General features: G+C 46.3%; 2 protein-coding genes across 2 annotated transcripts in view; both read left to right on the top strand.

The window, feature by feature from the left end:
- The first annotated feature begins 1,279 nt into the window (after positions 1-1,279).
- LOC125425162 (C-X-C motif chemokine 10-like) lies at positions 1,280-7,063 on the top strand. The gene is made up of 4 exons (XM_048482706.1): positions 1,280-1,418; positions 2,549-2,672; positions 4,176-4,265; positions 6,166-7,063. Exons 1-4 carry the CDS (start codon positions 1,295-1,297, stop codon positions 6,224-6,226), a joined length of 399 nt encoding a protein of 132 aa, XP_048338663.1. The 5' UTR covers positions 1,280-1,294; the 3' UTR covers positions 6,227-7,063.
- A 2,500-nt stretch (positions 7,064-9,563) lies between these two features.
- SDAD1 (SDA1 domain containing 1) overlaps positions 9,564-21,154 on the top strand; it is a 35,860-nt gene continuing 24,269 nt past the window's right edge. The window contains exons 1-9 of the mRNA XM_048482723.1: positions 9,564-9,731; positions 12,426-12,530; positions 13,709-13,807; positions 14,753-14,863; positions 16,544-16,615; positions 17,881-17,981; positions 18,110-18,167; positions 18,941-19,015; positions 19,239-19,340. Coding sequence (XP_048338680.1) covers positions 9,642-9,731; positions 12,426-12,530; positions 13,709-13,807; positions 14,753-14,863; positions 16,544-16,615; positions 17,881-17,981; positions 18,110-18,167; positions 18,941-19,015; positions 19,239-19,340 — 813 coding nt within the window. The 5' untranslated portion in view covers positions 9,564-9,641. The remainder of the gene's footprint in view (positions 9,732-12,425; positions 12,531-13,708; positions 13,808-14,752; positions 14,864-16,543; positions 16,616-17,880; positions 17,982-18,109; positions 18,168-18,940; positions 19,016-19,238; positions 19,341-21,154) is intronic.

Below are 21,154 nucleotides of genomic sequence, written 5' to 3'. Positions count from 1 at the left end.
GAGCCCTTCAGCGGAGCGAAGTCCAATACAGGGCATCCGCCCGTTGGAGCTTCGCTATGAAGCAGACAGGCCAGATCAAGACCCATGCTACGCCTCACGCTTCTGTTTTGGTTGGCTAATCAAATGGCTATGGCCAAAATGTCTATCCCAGCAAAGAGTCCAGTGTGGTTATTGGAGAGGATTCACCCAGGTGGTTCCCACCCTCAGAAGGCAATCCCAGGGCAGGTTACAAACAATCTCAAAATGCATTCAACATTAGAATCAGACATTACAATAAAACAGCATCACAACCAGATAAAAATTCCTAGAACCATGTCTAAAAGCAATTATCCAGCCCCTCCCTAAAATCGCCCCTCCCCAGGTGCAGGTGGAGGGCAAGTTTCAAACGAGCCCAGTGGTCCGTGGGTGGATGACCTCCATCAGTCAATACACAGCTATTCCCCTGCACACCTTTTCTAAAACTTCCTGACTATTGTCGAAGGCTTTCACGGCTGGAATCACTGGGGTGCTGTGTGGTTTCCGCGCTGTATGGCCGTGTTCTAGCAGCATTCTCTCCTGACATTTCGCCTGCACCTGTGGCTTTCACGGCCGGAATCACTGGGGTGCTGTGTGGTTTCTGGGCTGTATGGCCGTGTTCTAGCAGCATTCTCTCCTTACATTTCGCCTGCATCTGTGGCTGGCATCTTCAGAGGATCTGAGATCCTCTGAAGATGCCAGCCACAGATGCAGGCGAAACGTCAGGAGAGAATGCTGCTAGAACGCGGCCATACAGCCCGGAAACCACACAGCACCCCACTTCCCGACTGTCAGGGCTGTTCGACCATGGAATGCACTACCTCGGAGTGTGGTGGAGTCTCCTACTTTGGAGCTGGATGGTCAGGAGTGCTTTGCTTGTGTGTACCTGCATTGCAGGGGGTTGGACTTAATGGCCCTTGGGGGTCTCTTCCGTGATTCTACCTCTATGATTCTACCTTTCAATACTCGTTTCAGACTTTATTCTAACTTGCTGAGTGAGCTCATTTTAAGCAATCATTTATTCTCCAAGCCTGTATCCAGTACTTGGCTGTCTTCCATACAATTGCAGCCTGCTTCCTTACTGGAAAGTGAAACCGTTTAGCTTCTTTATGAGAAATGGGAGCTTTTCCCCAACAGGGAGCATCCTGCCCCCGCTCCTGTTGGGGATTCCCCCAAATCCACTTGGGCTGGGCATCCCCTACTGGAAACAGCTGTTGAGACTTCCGCCCAATCAGATTGGAGGAGGGAAAGACCAGTCCAGCATAAATATCCCCCTGCAATGCAACCATCCAGCAGACAGCAAGAAACAGGTCTTCACAAAGGGATTCCCACCATCGTCATCATGAACGTTGTCTTTGCTGTTTTCCTTTGCGCTGCCATCTTGCTCGGGACTGGCATTCAAGGTGAGTGGCAATAGCAGAAAGATATAGGACCTCTTGGCACTTAGAGAGGGAGATAAGCAGAGTTTCAGGAATAAACAAGACAGTTAATCACAGTTGCTTTATAAAAGAGAAAAAAACTTTACTAGCTATGATAGTAGGAAAAGGGTTACAATAAGATAAATGCTTTCTATCAGTTGCATCCAGCTAGCAGTGTGCTAGCGGATGAAAATCTGGTCTACATTCTACACGTGGTCTTCTCCTATCCGAGCTGAACAAAGGCAACAGGTTAGCTTTATAACTTTGGTCAGTGGTGGGATCCAGAAATTTTAGTAACAGGTTCCCATGGTGGTAGGATTCAAACTGTGGCGTAGCTCCAATGGGGCTGGGCAGGGCCCGACAGGGGCTTGGCCAGGCATTCTGGGGGTGGGGCATTCATGGGCGGGGCTGTGACAAGGACACAGCTGCTGCTCCGGTCCTTGGGAGGGAAACGAATGCACGCAGGCGCAGGCTGCCACGCACGCCAGTGCACCTCCTGCTAGATTGCTTCAAGTTCTGCGCGCTACTGCTGAGAGGAGGGGGCGTAACTAAGGCAAAAATCATGTGGCAAAATCACCAATTAGTAACCCCCTCTCGGCACACACAAATAATTAGTAACCTATTCTCGGGAACTTGTGAGAACCTGCTGGATCCCACCTCTGACTTTGGTCATACGTGCTATAAGACTTGCCAGCAATGTCCGACTAAACTGACCAATGGCTAACCCATTGACCCTCTCATTAAACAGTGACCTACTTAGCATACAGACAGTTAACTCTTTCCTGACTCAATTGTGTGACAGACGCTTGCCAAATCCCAACAGTTTCCCACACAGAGATGGGCTTGCGTGGTGTCACCGTTGCTGCTGCCGATGCTGATTCAGCACAGCAGCAGCAAGCCTTCCACAGAGTAGATTTCCTGCACTGCTTGCTCAAATCCCTTGGTGGTGGTCATTCCCCACCCCCAAACCACGAGCTAATTCCCCTTACAGTGGGGAGTTACATGTTACAGTGATGAATATGCATACCTAGGCCGGCCTCAACGATCGGCTTCAAATGATTTGTCTCGCATGCCTGCAGTCATTTCTAACCTCTTAAAAATCCATGTTGTTTCAGGAGTCCCAACCACTGGGAAGGGGCGTTGCATGTGCCCATCCACGGGTTCTAACGTCCACTGGAAACATTTGAGAAAAGTGGAAATATTCCCAGCAAGCTCTTCCTGCGATCGTGTGGAGATCATGTAAGTCAAGAGTCCCCAACTTTGTAAAACCTGTGGGCATTGTTTGAACTTTGAGAATGGGAAGAAAGCACCACAACAAAATGGTGGCTGGGGAGGACCTCTCAAAAATGGATCCTTTGGAGGCTGGATCCAATAATAATATAGTGGGAAGGTTCCACAAAATACCCTCCCCAAGCCAAGCATCCATTCCCCATCCACTACCAGTGGCCGGGGGGAATGTGGTACCCATCCTGTAATGGAGACCATTGTTTCCAAATAAGCACTCCATAGTGTTGCCAGTCTCCTGGCAATGGCTGGAGATCTCCTGGGATAACCACTGATCTCCAGGCATCAGATCCTCTGGAGAAAATGATCCCTTCAGAAGGTAAAATGATGTGTTTAACCTGAGCTTATGAATCTATCATGTGATGGACCTTCTGTCTTTAGCTCTAGCTTAGTTTCTGTTCCTTTAACCATCAAATGTTCAGCGTGTGAAGTTTTTTCTCACCTACAGATGTAGTCACGGGAGGGGGGAAAGTTGGATTTATGAATGTCAGGCAGCTATTGCGTTTCCTTGATGCGGTACATCCTGTGATGTAGGGTGGCCAACCTCCAGGTGAGACCGGGATATCTCCTGGATCTCTAGAACACAAGCTGGAACAGGTCCAGAGGAGGGCAACCAAAATGGTAAAAGGTCTGGAGTCCATGCCCTACAAGGAGAGACTTAGGGAGCTGGGGATGTTTGGTTTGGTGAAGAGAAGGTTAAGTGGTGACATGATAGCCCTGTTTAGATATTTGAAAGGATGTCATATTGGTGAGGGAGTGAGCTTGTTGTCTGCTGCTCCAGAGACTAGGACCAGGAGCAATGGGTTCAAGGTGAAGGAAAAGAGATTCCACGTAAACATCAGGAAAAAACTTCCAGACAGTAAGGGCTGTTCGACAGTGGAATGGATTGTGGACTTTGGATTGTGGTGGAATCTCCTTCTTTTGAGGTTTTTAAAGAGAGACTTTTTAAAGGAGAGGTTGCATGGCCATCTGTCAGGAGTGCTTTGATTGTGTGTTCCTGCATTGCAGGGGGTTGGACTTGATGGCTCTTGGGGTCTCTCCCAACTCTATGATTCTAACACAGCCGTCTCTAGACCACTAGAGAAAATGGCTGCTCTGGGAGGTGCGCCTCATAGCACTACATTCCTGCTGAGTTGCCTCCCCACTCTCCAGGGATTTCCCAGACCGCAGTTGCCGATCCTCCTGTGACCCAATCTTTGCATTCACATTCGGTGACTGAAATCCCTTTGTCGATTCCACTTATAGGCAGTGACGTATGGGGTGGGTTCAGTGACTGAGCTGACTTTCTGGCTGTTCCGTTCCATGCATTGTTTCAAGCAAGCCGGACATGTCATGGGAGGGGTTTGAACCCGTGAACGCCACCCTCACCTACGTCCCTGCTTGTGGGCAAAAAATGGCAGTTGCCTTTTAATGAACCGAAGCGAGGCAATCACACAAACCTTGTTCATTCCTTTCCAGTGCTACACTGAAGACCTCTGGAGAGAGGCAGTGCCTGGATCCAGATTCTAGAGCAGCGCAAGTCATGTTGGCAAGGATTGCACAAAACAGGTATGCCGATGGGGGGAAATCCCCACAATCACAAGGTAATCCCCCTGTTGATTCTGTTCAGGATCAAGTCACGGAGGAAGGCGGCTTCTCTCTCCCCTGTACCATTTTCCCTAACCAAAAATAGCCCTGGTGGGGAACTTTTTTGCATAGCTTTGGAGGAACCTGGCTTGTTAATGTCTTGTCTTGTTTGAATCTCCCCCCCCCCTCTTTTTTTGTTGCATTCAATACATTAATTAAAACATCTAAAAACATCTAAATCGTTTTGAGGTAAAAACAATGCAGAGCTTCATGGAGGAAACGTTTTATTTCCTGCCTCAAAAGTTTTAAATGAATTGTATTGTCGAAGGCTTTCACGGCCGGAATCACTGGGGCGCTGTGTGGTTTCCGGGCTGTATGGCCGTGTTCTAGCAGCATTCTCTCCTGACGTTTCGCCTGCATCTGTGGCTGGCATCTTCAGAGGATCATGAATTTTAAATGAATTGTGCGGAAAAGCTCATGGTGTGAGAAAACGCTCCCAGGTGCCTCAGTTGACATCTGAGGTGTAGCCTTTAAAGCAGGGGTCCCCAAACTTTTTAAACGGGGGGCCAGTTCACTGTTGCTCAGACTGTTGGAGGGCCGGACCTATGAACAAATTCCTATGCACAAATGATTGTAAAATGTTTGATTTCACCTTTCAGCCTTTCTGTCATGGTCTATTTTTAGAACAGTGATCAAAGTACGTCAAGTACAGGGTGGGCTCCAAATATTGTTGGGGAGGCTGTGGAATACCTGCCCCTGTAAAAAAAAAAGCAGAACTTTCCCAATGAAGCATTCCATCTAGCCCAGGATCAGGTATCTTCCTGGGTTCTTTCCTCCCTAGCAGCCAGCGAGCGATTCACCAGCCTGGCTGATGCCAATGGGAGTGAGGCGGAACAGAAAGCCTGAGAGCAACACATGGAGTAGCCGAGAGGGAAGGGCGGAGCAGGCGTTGCCACATGTAAGGTTTCCAACTCTGGGTCAGAAAATGCATGGAGATTTGGGGGTGCCATCATGTAACTGCAATCAACGGCCGTTGGGGCCGGTTCCTCCTCTCCCTCGAGCCCCCGCTGCACATGAATGGAGCCATCACCACCATGCCTGGCGGGCCGGATAAATGCCTTCAGGGGGCCACATTTGGCCCCCGGGCCGTAGTTTGGGGACCCCTGCTTTAAAGTGTCAGACTTGGATCTGGGAAACCCAGGTTTGAATCCCCGCTCTGCCAAGGAATCTTGCTGGGTGACCTTGGACCAATCACACTCTCTCAGCCCCCGACAGGATTGTTGTGAGGATAAAATGGAGGAGAAGAGAAGGGTTTAAGCCGCTCTGGGTCTCCATTGGGGAGAAAGGCAGGATATAAATAACTCCTGGGAAGAACTCTATAATTCCCCAAGCCTAAAGAAAGCCCAAAATATCCTGAGAGACCCGTCTCATCCAGCACACTCTCTTTTTGATCTGTTACCATCCAGCAGACGATACAGGTCTATCAAAACTAGGACAAAGAGGCTTGGAGACAGCTTCTACTCTAGAGCTGTGGCTATGCTGAACTCTGCGGCTTCGTGTTGATGTGTTTGGGGCTGTGTAGGGATGGGTGGAGGAAGGGGAAAGTGAGGATGGGGTATGAGTCTGAAATTGTGTGCAACGAGGGATGCTGCTGTAAATGTTCGTTGTGCGTGCACAATGACAATAAAATGCTTATGCTTATGCTTAAATTTAAATAAATAGAATCTGGTACCCTTGAGGCTGGCCATTGTAACGTGTGCGTTGTTGAGGCTGGACTGGTACGCTGGTATTATGAAACCACGTGCCCCGAACAACTTTCCACGCTAGGATGAGCTGCTGAGTGTTGTGCTCCTGACAACTTCACTCTCGTTTGTTCTCTCAGGGCTTCAGCAAATGCGGGCAGGAGAAGAAAAGGAGCGGCTGGCAGGAGCTCCCCGCAGTAGAGCCATGGACGGAGACCTGATTTTGCTCACCTGCTGGATTTCTTTGGCAAAGGTGGATGACGAAAAGTCCGACGAATTTCTATCGCTAGGATCGTGTTCCTTTTCAAAACCACAGCTGCAATGCCTGTCGTGTGCACTGGGCTTGCACTGATCTGGCAAAATCACTTCACTGAACCTCTTCACATCTGGTTCTTGATACAACAGCTGTGCTCGTATAATGGCTAAGAAACTAAGTGTAAGCCAGAAAGTTCTTTGCACAAAACCTTTTGAGTCGGCTTGCGGTTCTCTCTAGGCTTCGGAGTCTGCAATTTGAATGTGTCAGCCCTGTCTTCATAGGTGTATTGTGGCATTACTGATATATGTTAGTCTGAAGCTTTTTTTAATAAGCTAAAATACTGGTTTGTGCAGAAGGGAATTTAAGGAAGCCGTTGTCGCCCCCTGCAGGCCATATCGCAGTATTTCTCTCCTCCTCTGTGGCATATGAATAAACTTTACAGATTCTTCAAGACGCGTTCCCATTAAAATTTGGTTTACAAATCAGCGTCTTAGGGTGTGTAATGTTGCCTCTTGGGGGGACTCAGTTCTCAGGTGTACATATTGTTAATAGTGCTATGTAACCCAGATATGTAGTTTTCCTCTTAGGAACTTTTTTTGAAAAATAATTAGAATGCTTGTGAGGAAGAGCTCGTGATGGATAGAAAATGTTGACCACTAACCCTTTTTATTATAAAATGTGCATAGTTTTTAAAAGTGGTCTGTTTTACAAGTTTTTGGGTTAAGGGTGGGGTTTTTTTGGTTGTATAGTCTTATTTTCATTATTAAACAGTTTCTGCTTTAGCAATTGGTGTTTGTGTTTCTTGGTTTAAAAAATGAAGGGACGTTCTAGGAATCTGTAATGCATAGTATGGAGAAAGTGGATACAGAGTTCTTTTCCTTCTCCCGTTATACAACAACGAAATAAAAAGATGTACAGCAGATTCACGAAAAGCAAAAAGAAAGCAGTTCTTGATATAAGACATATTCAACTCTGGGGTTGCCAACTTAGCTTGGGAAATTCCTGGAGATTTGGAAACAAGGCCTAAGCCTAAGGTGAGGAGAGTTTAAGAACATAAGAGAACATAAGAGCAAGCCAGCTGGATCAGACCAGAGTCCATCTAGTCCAGCTCTCTGCTACTCGGAGTGGCCCACCAGGTGCCTTTGGGAGCTCACATGCAGGATGTGAAAGCAATGGCCAGGTGCCTTTGGGAGCTAACATCCAGGATGTGAAAGCAATGGCCTTCTGCGGCTGTTGCTCCCGAGCACCTGGACTGTTTGAAGTAGGATTTCCCAGTGGGCAGGTATGGAGTATTTGAGTACAAATGGTGGCGGGGTTTGCCATTGCCTTCCCCAGTCACCTACACTTACCTTTACCTACAAGTTAGATAAATAAGGAAATAAGCCTTATCCATATGAAAGGCCAGGCATATTAGAAGAAGAGGAAGAGGAGGAGGGTTTTGGATTCATATCCCACCTTTCTCTCCTGTAAGGAGTCTCAAGCCAGCCTACAAACTCCTTTCCCTTCCTCTCCCCACAACAGACACCTTGTGAGGTAGGTGAGGCTCAGAGAGTTCTGAGAGAACTGTGACTAGCCCAAGGTCACCCAGCAGGAATGTAGGAGTGCGGAAATGTTACCGCTGCTGCTCGGGTAACATTAAGTGATTTCAGCTCAAGCAACGTAGTGAGGCGCAGGAAGCCGGTGTTCTTCAAAGCAAAGTATTTTATTCGGAAGTGGTGGTGACAGCTCGGGCAGGAGAATTGTGCCCTCGTAACCAAGCGCAAGAACTTTTATACACAATGCATCAAAAGGGGCAAAGGGGCAGGTTAAGGGGGCAGGTCCCTTACTGAACACCAATAAAGAAACATCAATACAAAGGAAAGATACAGTTACAACTTTTGTGAATGGGACCACGAAATCTCGCTGTCAAGCGTCTTCCCGCGAGACTTTACAATGGTGCTGAAAGGAGAGCGGAGAAGGTCCATTCATAGAACACAGGTGAGGCCTGCTACCGCTGCCAGTTGTCTCTGTTATCAGAGCGGGCTATTTCGCTTGAGTTGGAGCCTGAGGCTCAGCCTCAGTTCTGCAACAAAAGAAAGTTCAAACTGTCCAATGGTGGTTCTGACATGTTTTCCAACGGCTGGGACATCTGGGTGCTGTCATCAGATTTGATTTGCAAAACCAAAGGGGTCTTTGTTTTTGCTGAGGAGTTGGCTGGGTTTTGGTCTAAGCTGGATTCCAAGGCTAACTTCCTTGTCCCTTAACATCAGCTTCTACATGCTATTGCTTTTACTAACAAACACAAATATCAAAAAAATAACATTTCTAAACTTAAACATTAGAGAAAACCTTCAAGAGTACAAGCACATATACTTATAGGCAAGAATATCCTAAATTAACAATAACAATGAATTAACAATAACAAAACCTTAGATCAACTGGAAAAACCTAGCTAAAATATAAATTCAACACTAAAGGGCTTTCATTATATCCTAAAAGGGAAAAGGCAAGGGGAAACCCATGTAAAACTTTGGCATAGTCACATATAGATGTCCTTTGCAAGCCTTATGGAGGCTTCTGAACCACCTGAGTCTCTGGTAGTCACGTCCTGAAGCCGGTGGTAGTCGAGTATTTCCTGGAGCTCAGGAAAATATTTTGGCTATTTTCCTGGCAGTAACAGAAACACATCTGGTTCACCAGATAATCCTCTGCCATTCAAGTGGAGGATTGGGGAATCAAACCCAGTTCTCCAAATTAAAATCCACCTACTAACCACTACACCTCGCTGCCACAAGGTCCTTCTCTTTCAACCCCACTTCTTGATATCTCAGGAATCAGCCCACAAGATCTCCCATTAATAGGGCTCAGATTGCAGAGATCCATTTCCCCTGTAGACATGGGCTGCTTTGGAAATGGATTCTGTGGCATTACTCCACTTTAGGATCCAATTCCAACCCATACCCTGAATTTCCCGACCTGGAGCTGGAAGCCCTAGAATACAGTATCTTGGCAATCAGGTGCCAGAATATTGGGGTTTTAGGCAAAGGGGCTGCACTTTGAGGATGCTTTTCCCCATATCAAAGAATATCCGTGAGCGGGTCCAAAACACTCAGTTCTCCAACTCCCCAAGTGACCACCAATTCATATGAATGGTTAAAACCGCCCAATAGCCTTGTCTCTAAATGTTATCCCAGTCACCTAAAGTTTCAACTCCTGGAAGAAGAAGGAACGCCAAAACGGTCGCGTTCGAAGGAACATGACCCTTTGCCGGCGCCGTAGAATGTCACTCAAGCGGCACCGGATCCAAGATGGCGGCGCCCAGGTAACGTCCACGTGGGTGTTCCGGGAAGGGAAGTGCCTGACGGAGGCGGTGTCGAAGCCATGGCCGGTCGCAATAACAACAGGCTGCCCACCAATCTGCCGCAGCTGCAGAACCTGATCAAGCGAGACCCGCCTGCTTACATCGAGGAGGTGAGGGGCCGCTTTGGGGGCGGCTGGCCGTGGAAGGCGGGGAAGAGTCGCCTGGCTGGGTGTCGCGTCAGCGCTTTGACTTGGTACCTGGCCCTTGTAAAATAGGACGGAGAAGAGAGTATCTGACTACATGCAACCTTCCCGTCGTGGCTGGGCAAAGGGGTAACTAAAAGAGTGCACCTGAACGCGTGCAGAGTGCCCGCCGCGGTTGTATCCACAGATGTCAACATTCGTGTCTGCAATATGGGATCATAAGATTGTCAGATTCGGGTTGGGAAGCTTCTGGAGGTTGGGGGTGCAGCCTTGGGAAGACAGTGGGGTACAATGCCATAGAGTTTAGCCTCCAAAGCATTGGTTTTCTCCAAGGGAACTGATCTCTGGAAATGAGGTGTAATTCGGGGGTAATCCACAGGTTCCACGTGAAAGCTGGCATCCCTAGCAAGGGGAATATGGCTGGTGGTGGAAGGCTTCTTGAGGAGGTGTAAGCAGCGGCCGAGGGAGGAGAGGCTCCTGCCTTTCTCCTTACAATGTATTCCAACTCAAAACCTTGCTGAGTATTATTTGCCCATCTGCTCTCCCTTGAGTTGTTAAGGCTGGAAAAACAGCCCAGAGAGAAGGCAAGAATCTCCCTCCCTGCGTTAAGGTGACGTGACCACAATTGGGACCACAAGAGATTCCGAGCAGGAGTTAGCTTTCTAAAATGGGCACACATTAATGGGAATGCCCATCTTAGCTAGTTTGGCTCTGTGTCGAGCATGTAAACATGCGTCCCTTTCCTCAGGCCTTGGGATACAGTAAGCGGTGAGATCATTGTTGAGTATAACATTATGGGAGCTAAGCAATGAGACCCGCTCCAAACATTTCCTACAGGGTTTCCTACACCATAGGTCAGTCATCACTTGACAGCACTTATTCAGGCTCTATCTTGATATTTGGAACTTCAAATGGACAATATACAACTATATAGGAGTTAAGTAATATTAAATATTTTTAATAGGACTAGAGGACTGGCTTTCAAGTTCTTGTTTTGTTCTGTTTTGTGTGTTGTTCTTCTATATTGGCCCCACACTTTGCACTTTTCTACATTAAAATTGCCTGTATTGTTTGCTTAATTGTTTTGGATTGTGGACAGTTGTTGTCTAGATGTTTCCCTGCACTACATTTTAACCATTTTATCATTTCTAGTATGATGACAATTTCCTTCAGTCAGTTCTTAAACTTTATTATCAACGCATTTAGATTGTTCTTCATATTATCCTATTCTTAATAAGTTCTTTTGCTCCTAGTCTCCTAACCCTACTGCTAACAAATTTATTTTAGATTGTTCTGATATATAAATCACAAAGGGGGACGAACATGCATTAAACTTTTCCAGAGAGTCTTCTCTCAACAAAAAAGCCATCTTATTTAATTCAACTATGCTCCAAACTTTTTCTATGCACTCTTCTACAGTCTGCAGATTCCAGCTTTCTGCCTAAACAATCCTTGCTGTGGAGACCAAATAGAGAAACAGAAAACTATTATGTTTTAACCTTTTGTTATTGCTTTTTCCTAATAAGTATGATTCAGGAGTCATTTCACATTTTACCTTTATAATTTTTTGCATTATTGCATGAATCGATTTCCAATGTTCTTGCACCTTCCTACATTGCCACCATAAATGGAATAAAGTATCCTATTTAACTTTACAACACATCAATGCACAATTTTTATTTATTTTAGATCGTGCTTCTGGGGGAAGATACCATCGATGGAAAATTTTATAAACATTTTCTTTAAGATCCATGCTTAACATTTTCTAATATTTTTCCATAGTTTAATTTGTCTAATTTAATATTTCTTCCAATATTCTGAGTTCAAATCATCATGGCTTCTTTTACGTCTTATTGTGTGGTTTTAAATGACAACAGTTGCCTATATATTGTCCCTATTAATTTTATATCACCTCTGCATAATATTTATTCAGAGGTCGTTCTGTCTTGACTAAAACCCCATTATTTGTTGTCTGCTTTAAATCATTCTGTTAGTTGGAGGTAAGTAAACCAGTGACATACTTCCCCTTGGATTATAATCTGATCTCTGGGTTTCAGTCCAACTCTGCCCATCCTCCCCATAATATCTCTATATCTGAGACCCCTTCTGCACATGCAGAATAATGCACATTCAGTCTACATTCACAATTGTTTGAAAGTGGATTTGGCTATTCTGCACAGTAAAATCCAGCTTCAGAGTGCATTGAAAGTGTATTATTCTGCATGTGCGGAAGGGGCCTGAGTTTCTATCTTCACTATTTTCCTTTATTTGTAAAGCTTCCATTCTTGACAGCCACATCAGAGTACCATTATGGAATCTATGTTTAAATTTCATCCAAACATTTAGTAACTCATTCCTGATAAAATGATTTCTGAAATGTTTAAAACTTTTGTTTTTTTCGGGTCATAAGGTCAATCATGCCAGCCTTCATTATTATTGTGTCCTTCTCTTTTCAATAGTTTGTCGTTTCTGAGCAAATGAAAACATGGCAAATGAAAATGTTCTGTCTTGTTTAATCAAGCTCTGGGAATTGTGTGTGATCATGTTGTGTGACCAAATAAAATAGAACAATACGAACAGATACATATCTTTAAATCCTTTCATGAGTCAGCCGCAGCGGAAATAACAGTTCTTGCCTGTGTTTTTGTTTATGTGTTTCAGTTTCTTCAGCAGTATCGCCATTACCAGTCCAATGTGGAGATATTTAAACTGCAACCTAATAAGCCCAGTAAAGATCTGGCTGATTTGGTGATGTTCATGGCTCAGGTAAAAGCATCCTAATTTATTGTTGTGGAGCGGGGAAGGCCTGATTCGGTTTAATTAGATCACCTTTTCAATATCAGTTGAGTTCCCACGGGAGAAAGGTCAATTAAAATACAACAAATCAATACAGAAAATGTTATTTATAAAATACTGACAAAAGCTCTCCAAAATAATCGTCTTAAATGCTCTTCTGAACATAAATAAAGGACTCCATTCCATAGCACTAGAGTGAAATCTAGAAATGATCTGGCCCTACTAATCAGATCTGTAGGAGAGGCCAGAGAGGCCTGTAGATGAATTAGGTTAGGACAAAGGGGTACATACAGGAAGAGATGGTGTTGGAGCTAAAAGTGCATGTTTGCTTGCAACCTTTGGGAAAGAATAATGGGTTGATTTGAATTGCTGTGTCGTAAGGAATGGTTGTTCACCATAGCATATTTTGCCAGTGTGGTGTAAGAACATAAGAACTAGCCTGCTGGATCAGACCAGAGTCCATCTAGTCCAGCACTCTGCTACTCGCAGTGGCCCACCAGGTGCCTTTGGGAGCTCACATGCGGGATGTGAAAGCAATGGCCTGCTGCTGCTCCTGAGCACCTGGTTAGTGTAGTGGATAAGAGTGGTAGTCTCTAATCCAGGGAACCTGGTTTGATTCCTCACTCCTCCCCATGAGTGCAGCCTCTTATCTGGTTCACCAGGTTTGTTTCTCGGCTCCCCTACATGAAGCCTGCTGGGTGATCTTAGGCTAGTCACAGTTCATTCAGAACTCTCTCAGCCCCACCTTCCTCACAAGGTGTCTATTGTGGAGAGAAGGAAGGGAAAAGGAATTTGTAAGCCTCCTTGAGTCTCCTTACAAAAGAGAAAGACAAGGTATAAATCTCAAGTCTTCTTACATTTAATGGATTGTATCATTGACTGGATGTTCAACAAGGACTAGGGAGGTGTCAGATCTTTGCGTAGCTGTAAAGCTCATGAATTGATCTACCTTGCAGGGCTGTTGTGAGGTTAGATAGTTTGTTGACTCCTTGAAGAATGGTTGGGATACTGATGTGTGATACATAACTATGATATGTTTGAGGTTCGTGATGTAAGGTAGAGAAGAACATTATAAAGTTGCTTTTTTCCAAAACGTGTCTGTTAATGGAGACATTTTCTGCTGATCCTTCTCCCCTTTTTGGAAACAGGTTGGTCATTGCTACCGTGAACACCTCTCAGACTTTCCACAGCAGCTGAAAGATCTACTCGCCTACCATCACACTACTTTGGACGCCGATCTTCGGATGGTGCGTCTGATATTTACTCAATCTTTTTATTCAGTTGGGTCTTGTGAGAGAGATTCCAACACTGTTTGAGAAGGCATAAAAGAAGGCTTTCACGGCCTTGGCCCCTGCCTGGTGGAACGCTCTGCCTCCCGCTATTCGGGCCGTGCAGGACTTGGAGCAGTTCCACAGGGCCTGCAAAACAGAGCCGCTCCGCCGGGCTTGTGCGGGGGCTGGCCGTTGAGGTGACGTTCCTTGTGTGCTCTGAAACCTGTATATTCTGCAGGCATGCTGCTTGTTTATCATCTGACTATTACCATCATGGCCCAATTCTCTCCCAGGAATGGAAGAGGTTGTATTAGTCATGGGTCGCCATCTGTTGTTCTTTTCATTGTTTAATTGGTTATGTTTTAACTTCTGTATTGGTATTTATGGGGGTTTTATAGTGTTCTGTGGTAATTTATTTTGTACTCCACCCAGAGCCCTTCGGGGGTGGGCAATATATCGAGGGAGAGAGGGAGAGAGGGGGGGGGAGAGGGAGAGAGAGAGAGGGAGAGAAGGGAGAGGGAGAGAGAGGGGGAGAGGGAGAGAGAGGGGGAGAGAGAGATGGAGATCAATTTCTAGTACCAGCCAGTTTCAACTTCTGTTTTACCGAACAGGGTTGTGTGCATAGCCCTTCTCTCAACGTACCTTCAATCCCAGGTGAACAGAGGCAGAAATAATATTCACTGCTGGATGGGAGTAGCTGCTTTCTACTGAATCAGAACCTTGGACAGCATCCAACTGATAGGCTTCAGTTCTCCTCTATTGAAATAGCAGGAGACTTTTCTCCAGACCTATTCACAACCCTCAACACAAAATGCCAAGTTTATACAGTGCAGTATATCTTTTTGTGTGCTGTTGGCACATGTTCACTGTTATGATCACATGGCCACAGTAACTTTCTTTCCTTTGTTCCTTCCTTCACAGACTTTCTGCAAAGCCCTGATCCTCTTGCGAAACAAAAACCTGATCAACCCCACGAGCCTGCTGGAACTTTTCTTTGAGCTCCTCCGTTGCCATGATAAACTTTTACGAAAAGTGAGTGGCAAAGCTCTTGACATCATTTAAGTAACAGCATGAAAATGAGTAATGCACTTGTATCTTTACTAAGAGCTCCAGATCCCATCCTTAGAGGACAAACAGTGCAGTCCTACACAGAGTATGCCAGATTTAGACTGGCATAGCTTTCCCTAGGATTGCTGTGTGATTCTGCCTTGTTGATTCACTTGGCTTGATAGCACCTGTTGGAATATTCCCATTCACTTGCAAAATTTCTGCATCAGCGAAGGCATGCAAAGAGGGGATGGGATTGCAGCTTTGTAAGAGGTTACACAGTGGCTTCAATGAATGAAAACTTTCCAATGGAATTTATTTCAGTGACGTACTGCCCAGGGGGCCATATGGGGTCAAATGTCCCTGGGCCACGACCATTTAGTCACGTGGGGGAGGCGGAAAATCGCCCCCACACCCCTCCTACTTCCCTTCCCCCACCCCACCCCGGGTCCATATACTGACTTCAAGACCTGTACAGTGCAATTTACCTGTGCCAAAAGGGCCTCTTGAATAACTCCCATTTTGCCTAATTTGCAGAAAGGTGAGGCATGAATCTGGGACTCTGGCAGCTTTGGCAAGCAGACCAGGTGCTCGGGAGCAACAGCCGCAGAAGGCCATTGCTTTCACCTCCTGCATGTGAGCTCCCAAAGGCACCTGGTGGGCCACTGCGAGTAGCAGAGAGCTGGACTAGATGGACTCTGGTCTGATCCAGCAGGCTAGTTCTTATGTTCTTAAGTGGAAGCACTTCCCTACTCAGCTTCCTTGTGACTTTGGCATGACCCGGCTACAGGTGGCAGACGCTGTTAAAATATTTGGCATCCTTTGTGATTCCTCCTATAAGTTCTCACAGGAGTAAGATAGCTGCACTATTTGTTTGTTCCTGTTAATGCAGGGCAGGTGAGCTGTTAATAGGGTTGATTGGGGGTCACCTTCATTGTCTGCATATTATGGTGTAGCTTTCTATGCTCCATCCTTTTCCATTCCACTCCATTCCCTTACTATGCTCCTCTCCCCCTTTTTCTCCTTCTTCTGTATCATTGATGCCTTTTTTCTGGTTGATTATTATGTAAGCAGTGGCGTAGTGGCTAAGAGCAGTGGCTAAGAGCAGGTGCACTCTGATCTGGAGGAACCGGGTTTGATTCCCAGCTCTGCCGCTTGAGTTGTGGAGGCTTATCTGGGGAATTCAGATTAGCCTGTGCACTCCCACACATGCCAGCTGGGTGACCTTGGGCTAGTCACAGCTTCTCGGAGCTCTCTCAGCCCCACCTACCTCACAGGGTGTTTGTTGTGAGGGGGGAAGGGCAAGGAGATTGTAAGCCCCTTTGAGTCTCCTGCAGGAGAGAAAGGGGGGGGGATATAAATCCAAACTTTTATTCTTCTTCTTCTAAGCTTGTTTGCTTGTATGTGCATTTTGCACACGATTATTTTTTGCCTTCCTCTTTTGTCAAATATACTTTGTAGCCTGACTTTTTATAACCAGAATCCTAATAAGGAATAATTCCTTTTTTTATATAACTCTGCTGCGTTTACTCTGCTAAAGAACTGTGTAATTTCAGTCCTTCTATCAGACACCAGACAGAGTGATGCCCGTCAGCTGCCCGTGTGTTCATTCCTCTTCTGGAGATTTCCAGCAAAAGTCACAGGGTGTTGATTTTTGTTTGACAGACGCTGTACAGTCACATCGTGACTGACATCAAGAACATCAATGCGAAACACAAGAATAACAAAATGAACACCGTAAGTAATGGTCCCTCTGTCTCTCTCTTTTGTTTTTGGTTCAGCTCTGATTTAACACTGTGTCCTTCACTGCAGCTAACCTGCCCTGTAAGTTTGTGTCCCTTTAGGCCTCGGTCTCGGAAGGGAGTCACCACGTCCTTGGACTCCTCCCCTTCCTACTGTTGTCTCACCATGAGTGTAGCAATGGCCCTCTCAGACCCTTTAAGGCAATGAAGGTGAACCTTTTCGAGACCGAGTGCCCAAACTGCAACCCCAAACCCACTTATTTATCTCAAAGTGCCAGCACGGCAATTTAACCTGAATACTGAGGTTTTAGTTTAGAAAAAGCGGTTGGCTCCGAGGTGTGTGTTACTCGGGAGTAAGCAACCGTACAACTCTTCCAATGGGTGAATCACGACCCTAGGAGGGTTTACTCAGAAGCAAGCCCCATTGCCAGCAACCGAGCTTACTCCCAGATAAAGGATCACATTTTAGTTCTTCCCATGAAAATCAGTGGGGCTTAACAGTTCTTAACAGGGTTACCTACACTGCTTCCCCAAAAATACTAATAGAGCCCAGCAGCCCAGGCCAGCCTAGATGTGTGTGTGGGGGGGTGACTCTGTTTGCGTGTGCCCACAGAGAGGGCTCTGAGTGCCACCTCTGGAACCCATGCCAGAGGTTCGCCACCACTGCTTTAAGGCCTTCTATTCCCCCCATAGCCCAATTCCTGCCATGCTGGCTATCCCCATAGGAGCCCTGTGGAACACATAGCAGGCTCTACCTCGTGAACACATGCTTTGGGTGAGGCTGGGTAAAAGGATGCATACATTGCCTGGGCAACCACTGGATTGCCTACTCTTCCCGGCTTGAGTCAGTGTGATGTAGTGGTTAAGAACAGGTGCACTCTAACCTGGAGAACCGGGTTTTATTCCCCGCTCTGCCACTTGAGCTGTGGAGGCTTATGTGGGGAACCAGATTAGCTTGTGCACTCCAACACATGCCAGCTGGGTGACCTTGGGCTAGTCACAATTCTTCGGAGCTCTCTCAGCCCCATCCACCTCATAGGGTGTTTGTTGTGGGGGAGGGAGGAAGGGAAAGGAGCTTGTAGGCCCCTTTGAGTCTCCTTACAGGAGAGAAAGGGGAGGGGATATAGATCCAAACTCTTCTTCTTCTTTGAGCCCTGCAGTTCATCCATCCTGGGCCGTTTTAATGTACTGGGTGGCAATTGTCAGATTGGGACCGCCACCCCAATTCTCTTGATAAGCTGCCTTTTGCCTGTCTTTCAGACGCTCCAGAGTTTTATGTACACGATGCTACAAGACAGCAACCCAACGGCAGCCAAGATTTCTCTGGATGTGATGATAGAACTGTACAGGAGGAACATCTGGTAGGTTGCAGGGAGTCTTGACGGTGTTGGCGTTAACGCAGGGATGAACTGCAAGAGCAAATTGTGTGTCCGTTGGCATTCCTTTCCTTTTGTCAAGGCACAAATGATCTTTCTTTTCTTCTACACAGGAATGATGCCAAAACAGTGAATGTCATCACCACAGCCTGCTTTTCCAAAGTCACCAAGGTGAGAAACACATACACAAAAAAGAGAGTTTTGGATGTTTTAATAGGATCGGGCTTTAATACACAAGTTTCCTAGCCCCACGCTGGAGAGCCAGCATGGCGTAGTGGTTAAGAGCAGGTGGACTCTAATTTGGAGAACCGGGTTCGGTTCCCTACTCCTCCATCTGAGCAGCGGACTCTTATCTTGGATACTGGATTTGTTTCCTCACTCCTCCACATGAAGCCTGCTGGGTGACCTTGGGCTAATCACAGTTCTCTCAGAACTCTCTCAGCCCCACCTACCTCACCAGGTGTCCGTTGTGGGGAGAGGAAGGGAAAGGAGTTTGCAAGCCCCTTTGGGTCTCCTTACAGGAGTGAAAGGCGGGGTATAAATCCAAACTCTTCTTGGATGGAAGAAAGTAGATTTAATACAGAATGTGAAATAACTCAACCAAAATGCCAATAGAATTCAATATCCCTCTTCTTTTATTTCTTACAACCTTGATAAAGGGGGGAAGACAATGATAAAAATGGGAAAAAATTTCTATGAGAATCTGAATTGCGGTAGGAGAATAAGCCTTGTAAACTAAGATGACTAATCTGCGCTTTTTTAAATTTCATGGAATTCCAGAGCAAATCAGTAGCCAATTAAAAAGGCGTTCTTGACCATAGTCTCCTCTGACGTATGTTGACCTGTGTTTCACAGAGAGAAACTAACCTCTAACCTTTCATCACTGTGTGTAATAATCTAATCTGTTCCACCCCATTAAATGAAGACTTTGCCATTTATTTCAGATATTAGTTGCAGGCTTGAAATTTTTCCTCGGTAAAGATGAAGATGAAAAGCAAGACAGTGATTCGGAATCGGAGGTTAGTACTTCCTGCGTCCCGCTGGGATTACTTGTCTAACAAACCATTAGATATACCCATAAGTAAATGTCAGTTTGGATTTTAAGGCTTCCAGATATACAGCAACACTTTCGTTGGACAGGTGTACAAGAGGACTTTGCATTTACCTGGCGAGTGAGTGTGAAAGGGCGTGTGTGTTTAATCTCTTCAAATCATTCTTTTGTCCCCAATATTTCCACCCAAGGACGATGGCCCCTCAGCGAGAGACTTGGTGGTGCGATACTCCACAGGAAGGAAGACCACCAAGAACAAGAAGAAGTTGGAGAAAGCCATGCGAGTCTTAAAGGTGAACAGCAAGATCTGGTGTGGTGGGAAGAGACAGGGAGACCGGGGTTAAAACTTCTGCTCAGCCCTGAAGTTCGCAAAGTGACTGTGGGCAACTCTCTGCCTCATATACTTCATGTGTACCCCTCTGATGTTGCTCTTAAGTCCCGTGGAAGCGCCATAGGTCAGTGATGGGGCATATTTTTTGCCTGTGGAAGGTCTCCAGTTCAGTTTCCAACATCTCCAGTCAATAGGGATCTCAAGTACTAAAGCTAGGAAAGACTCCAACACAAAGACCCACTACCAATAGAGGACAGGACTGGTAGATGGGCAGTGATTGGTGTAAAGCATGTATATAGAGAAGAAGGTAATGGAAAGGCAATTCCTATGAAAAATGTGACCAATCTCCTTCAATCAGAGCCATTTGTCATGACACACAGCCAAATATGACGTGAAGAAACCATGTGCTTAGGCTAGGTATGATGTCCACAGATGTGTGTTAAAATTGCTGTAGCCAATACTTATTATTTTTACTACAACTACCATAGAGTTGGAAGAGATCCCCAAGGGCCATCAAGTCCAACCCCCTGCCATGCAGGAACACACAGTCAAAGCACTACTGTCAGATGGCCATCCAGCCTCTGTTTAAAAACTTCCAAAGAAGGAGATTCCACCACACTCCAAGGGAGCAGCAGTGGCGTAGTGGCTAAGAGCAGGTGCACTCTGATCTGGAGGAACCCGGTTTGATTCCCAGCTCTGCCACTTGAGTTGTGGAGGCTTATCTGGGGAATTCAGATTAGCCTGTGCACCCACACATGCCAGCTGGGTGACCTTGGGCAAGTCACAGCTTCTCAGAGCTCTCTCAGCCCCACCTATTTCACAGGGTGTTTGTTGTGAGGGGGGAAGGGCAAGGAGATTGTAAGCCCCTTTGAGTCTCCTGCAGGAGAGAAAGGGGGGATATAAATCCAAACTCTTCTTCTTCTTCTTCTTCTTCTTTAGTTCCAGTGGTATGGTTCCTTTGTCACTCCAGATGTTATGGATTACACTCTCTTATCAGTTCTTCTTTCCAGCATGGCCAATTGGCCATGCTGGAAGGGGCTGATGGGAATTGTGGTCCATAACATCTGGAGTGCCAAAGGTTCGCCACCACTGTTCTAGTCCATTCCACTGTCGAACAACCCTTCTTACTGTCAGGAATTTTTTCCTAATGTTTACATGGCATCTCTTTTCCTTCACCTTGAACCCATGACTCCTGGTCCTTGTCTCTGGAGCAGCAGAAAACAAGTTCACTCCCTCACCAACATGACATCCCTTCAAATATCTAAACAGGGCTATCATGTCACCTCTTAACCTTCTCTTCACCAAAGAGTAATATGGTTTGCCAGTATTACAAAAATGCTCAACTAACTGATAAGGCAGAAATAGCAGCGCTGCTGCGCAACTACCTTAAAGTAATCCAAGGGTCTTCACCATGTGATTGAAGGTAAGCTGCGGCAGCCATCTTCTGGCTCTGCCTCCTGCAGCAGGCATTGTGTGACTGGACCCACTATGCCAGTGATGGCGAACCTATGGCACGGGTGCCAGAGGTGGCACTCGGAGCCCTCTCTGTGGGCACGCGCAAACAGAGTTCATCATGTGGGGGGCGGAAAATCACAAACACACACCCACGCACATCTAGACTGACCTAGGCCACTGAGCACAATGTGCACGCACCGCAGTGAGCAGGGAGGACTCGGCTGGCGGGCCTGGTGCCTGTGCTCTGGGTGGCTGCTGCTGGGGGGGGGAGCGCAGGAAGAGATGCCAGAGGAGGCACAGAGCCATGGGACTTGCTGGAGG

This window comes from Sphaerodactylus townsendi, unplaced genomic scaffold, assembly GCF_021028975.2.
Source record: "Sphaerodactylus townsendi isolate TG3544 unplaced genomic scaffold, MPM_Stown_v2.3 scaffold_20, whole genome shotgun sequence".
NCBI classification, from domain to species: domain Eukaryota; kingdom Metazoa; phylum Chordata; class Lepidosauria; order Squamata; family Sphaerodactylidae; genus Sphaerodactylus; species Sphaerodactylus townsendi.
The sequence above is the reverse complement of the archived record's forward strand: the minus strand, read 5'-3'. Positions and strand labels throughout refer to the sequence as shown.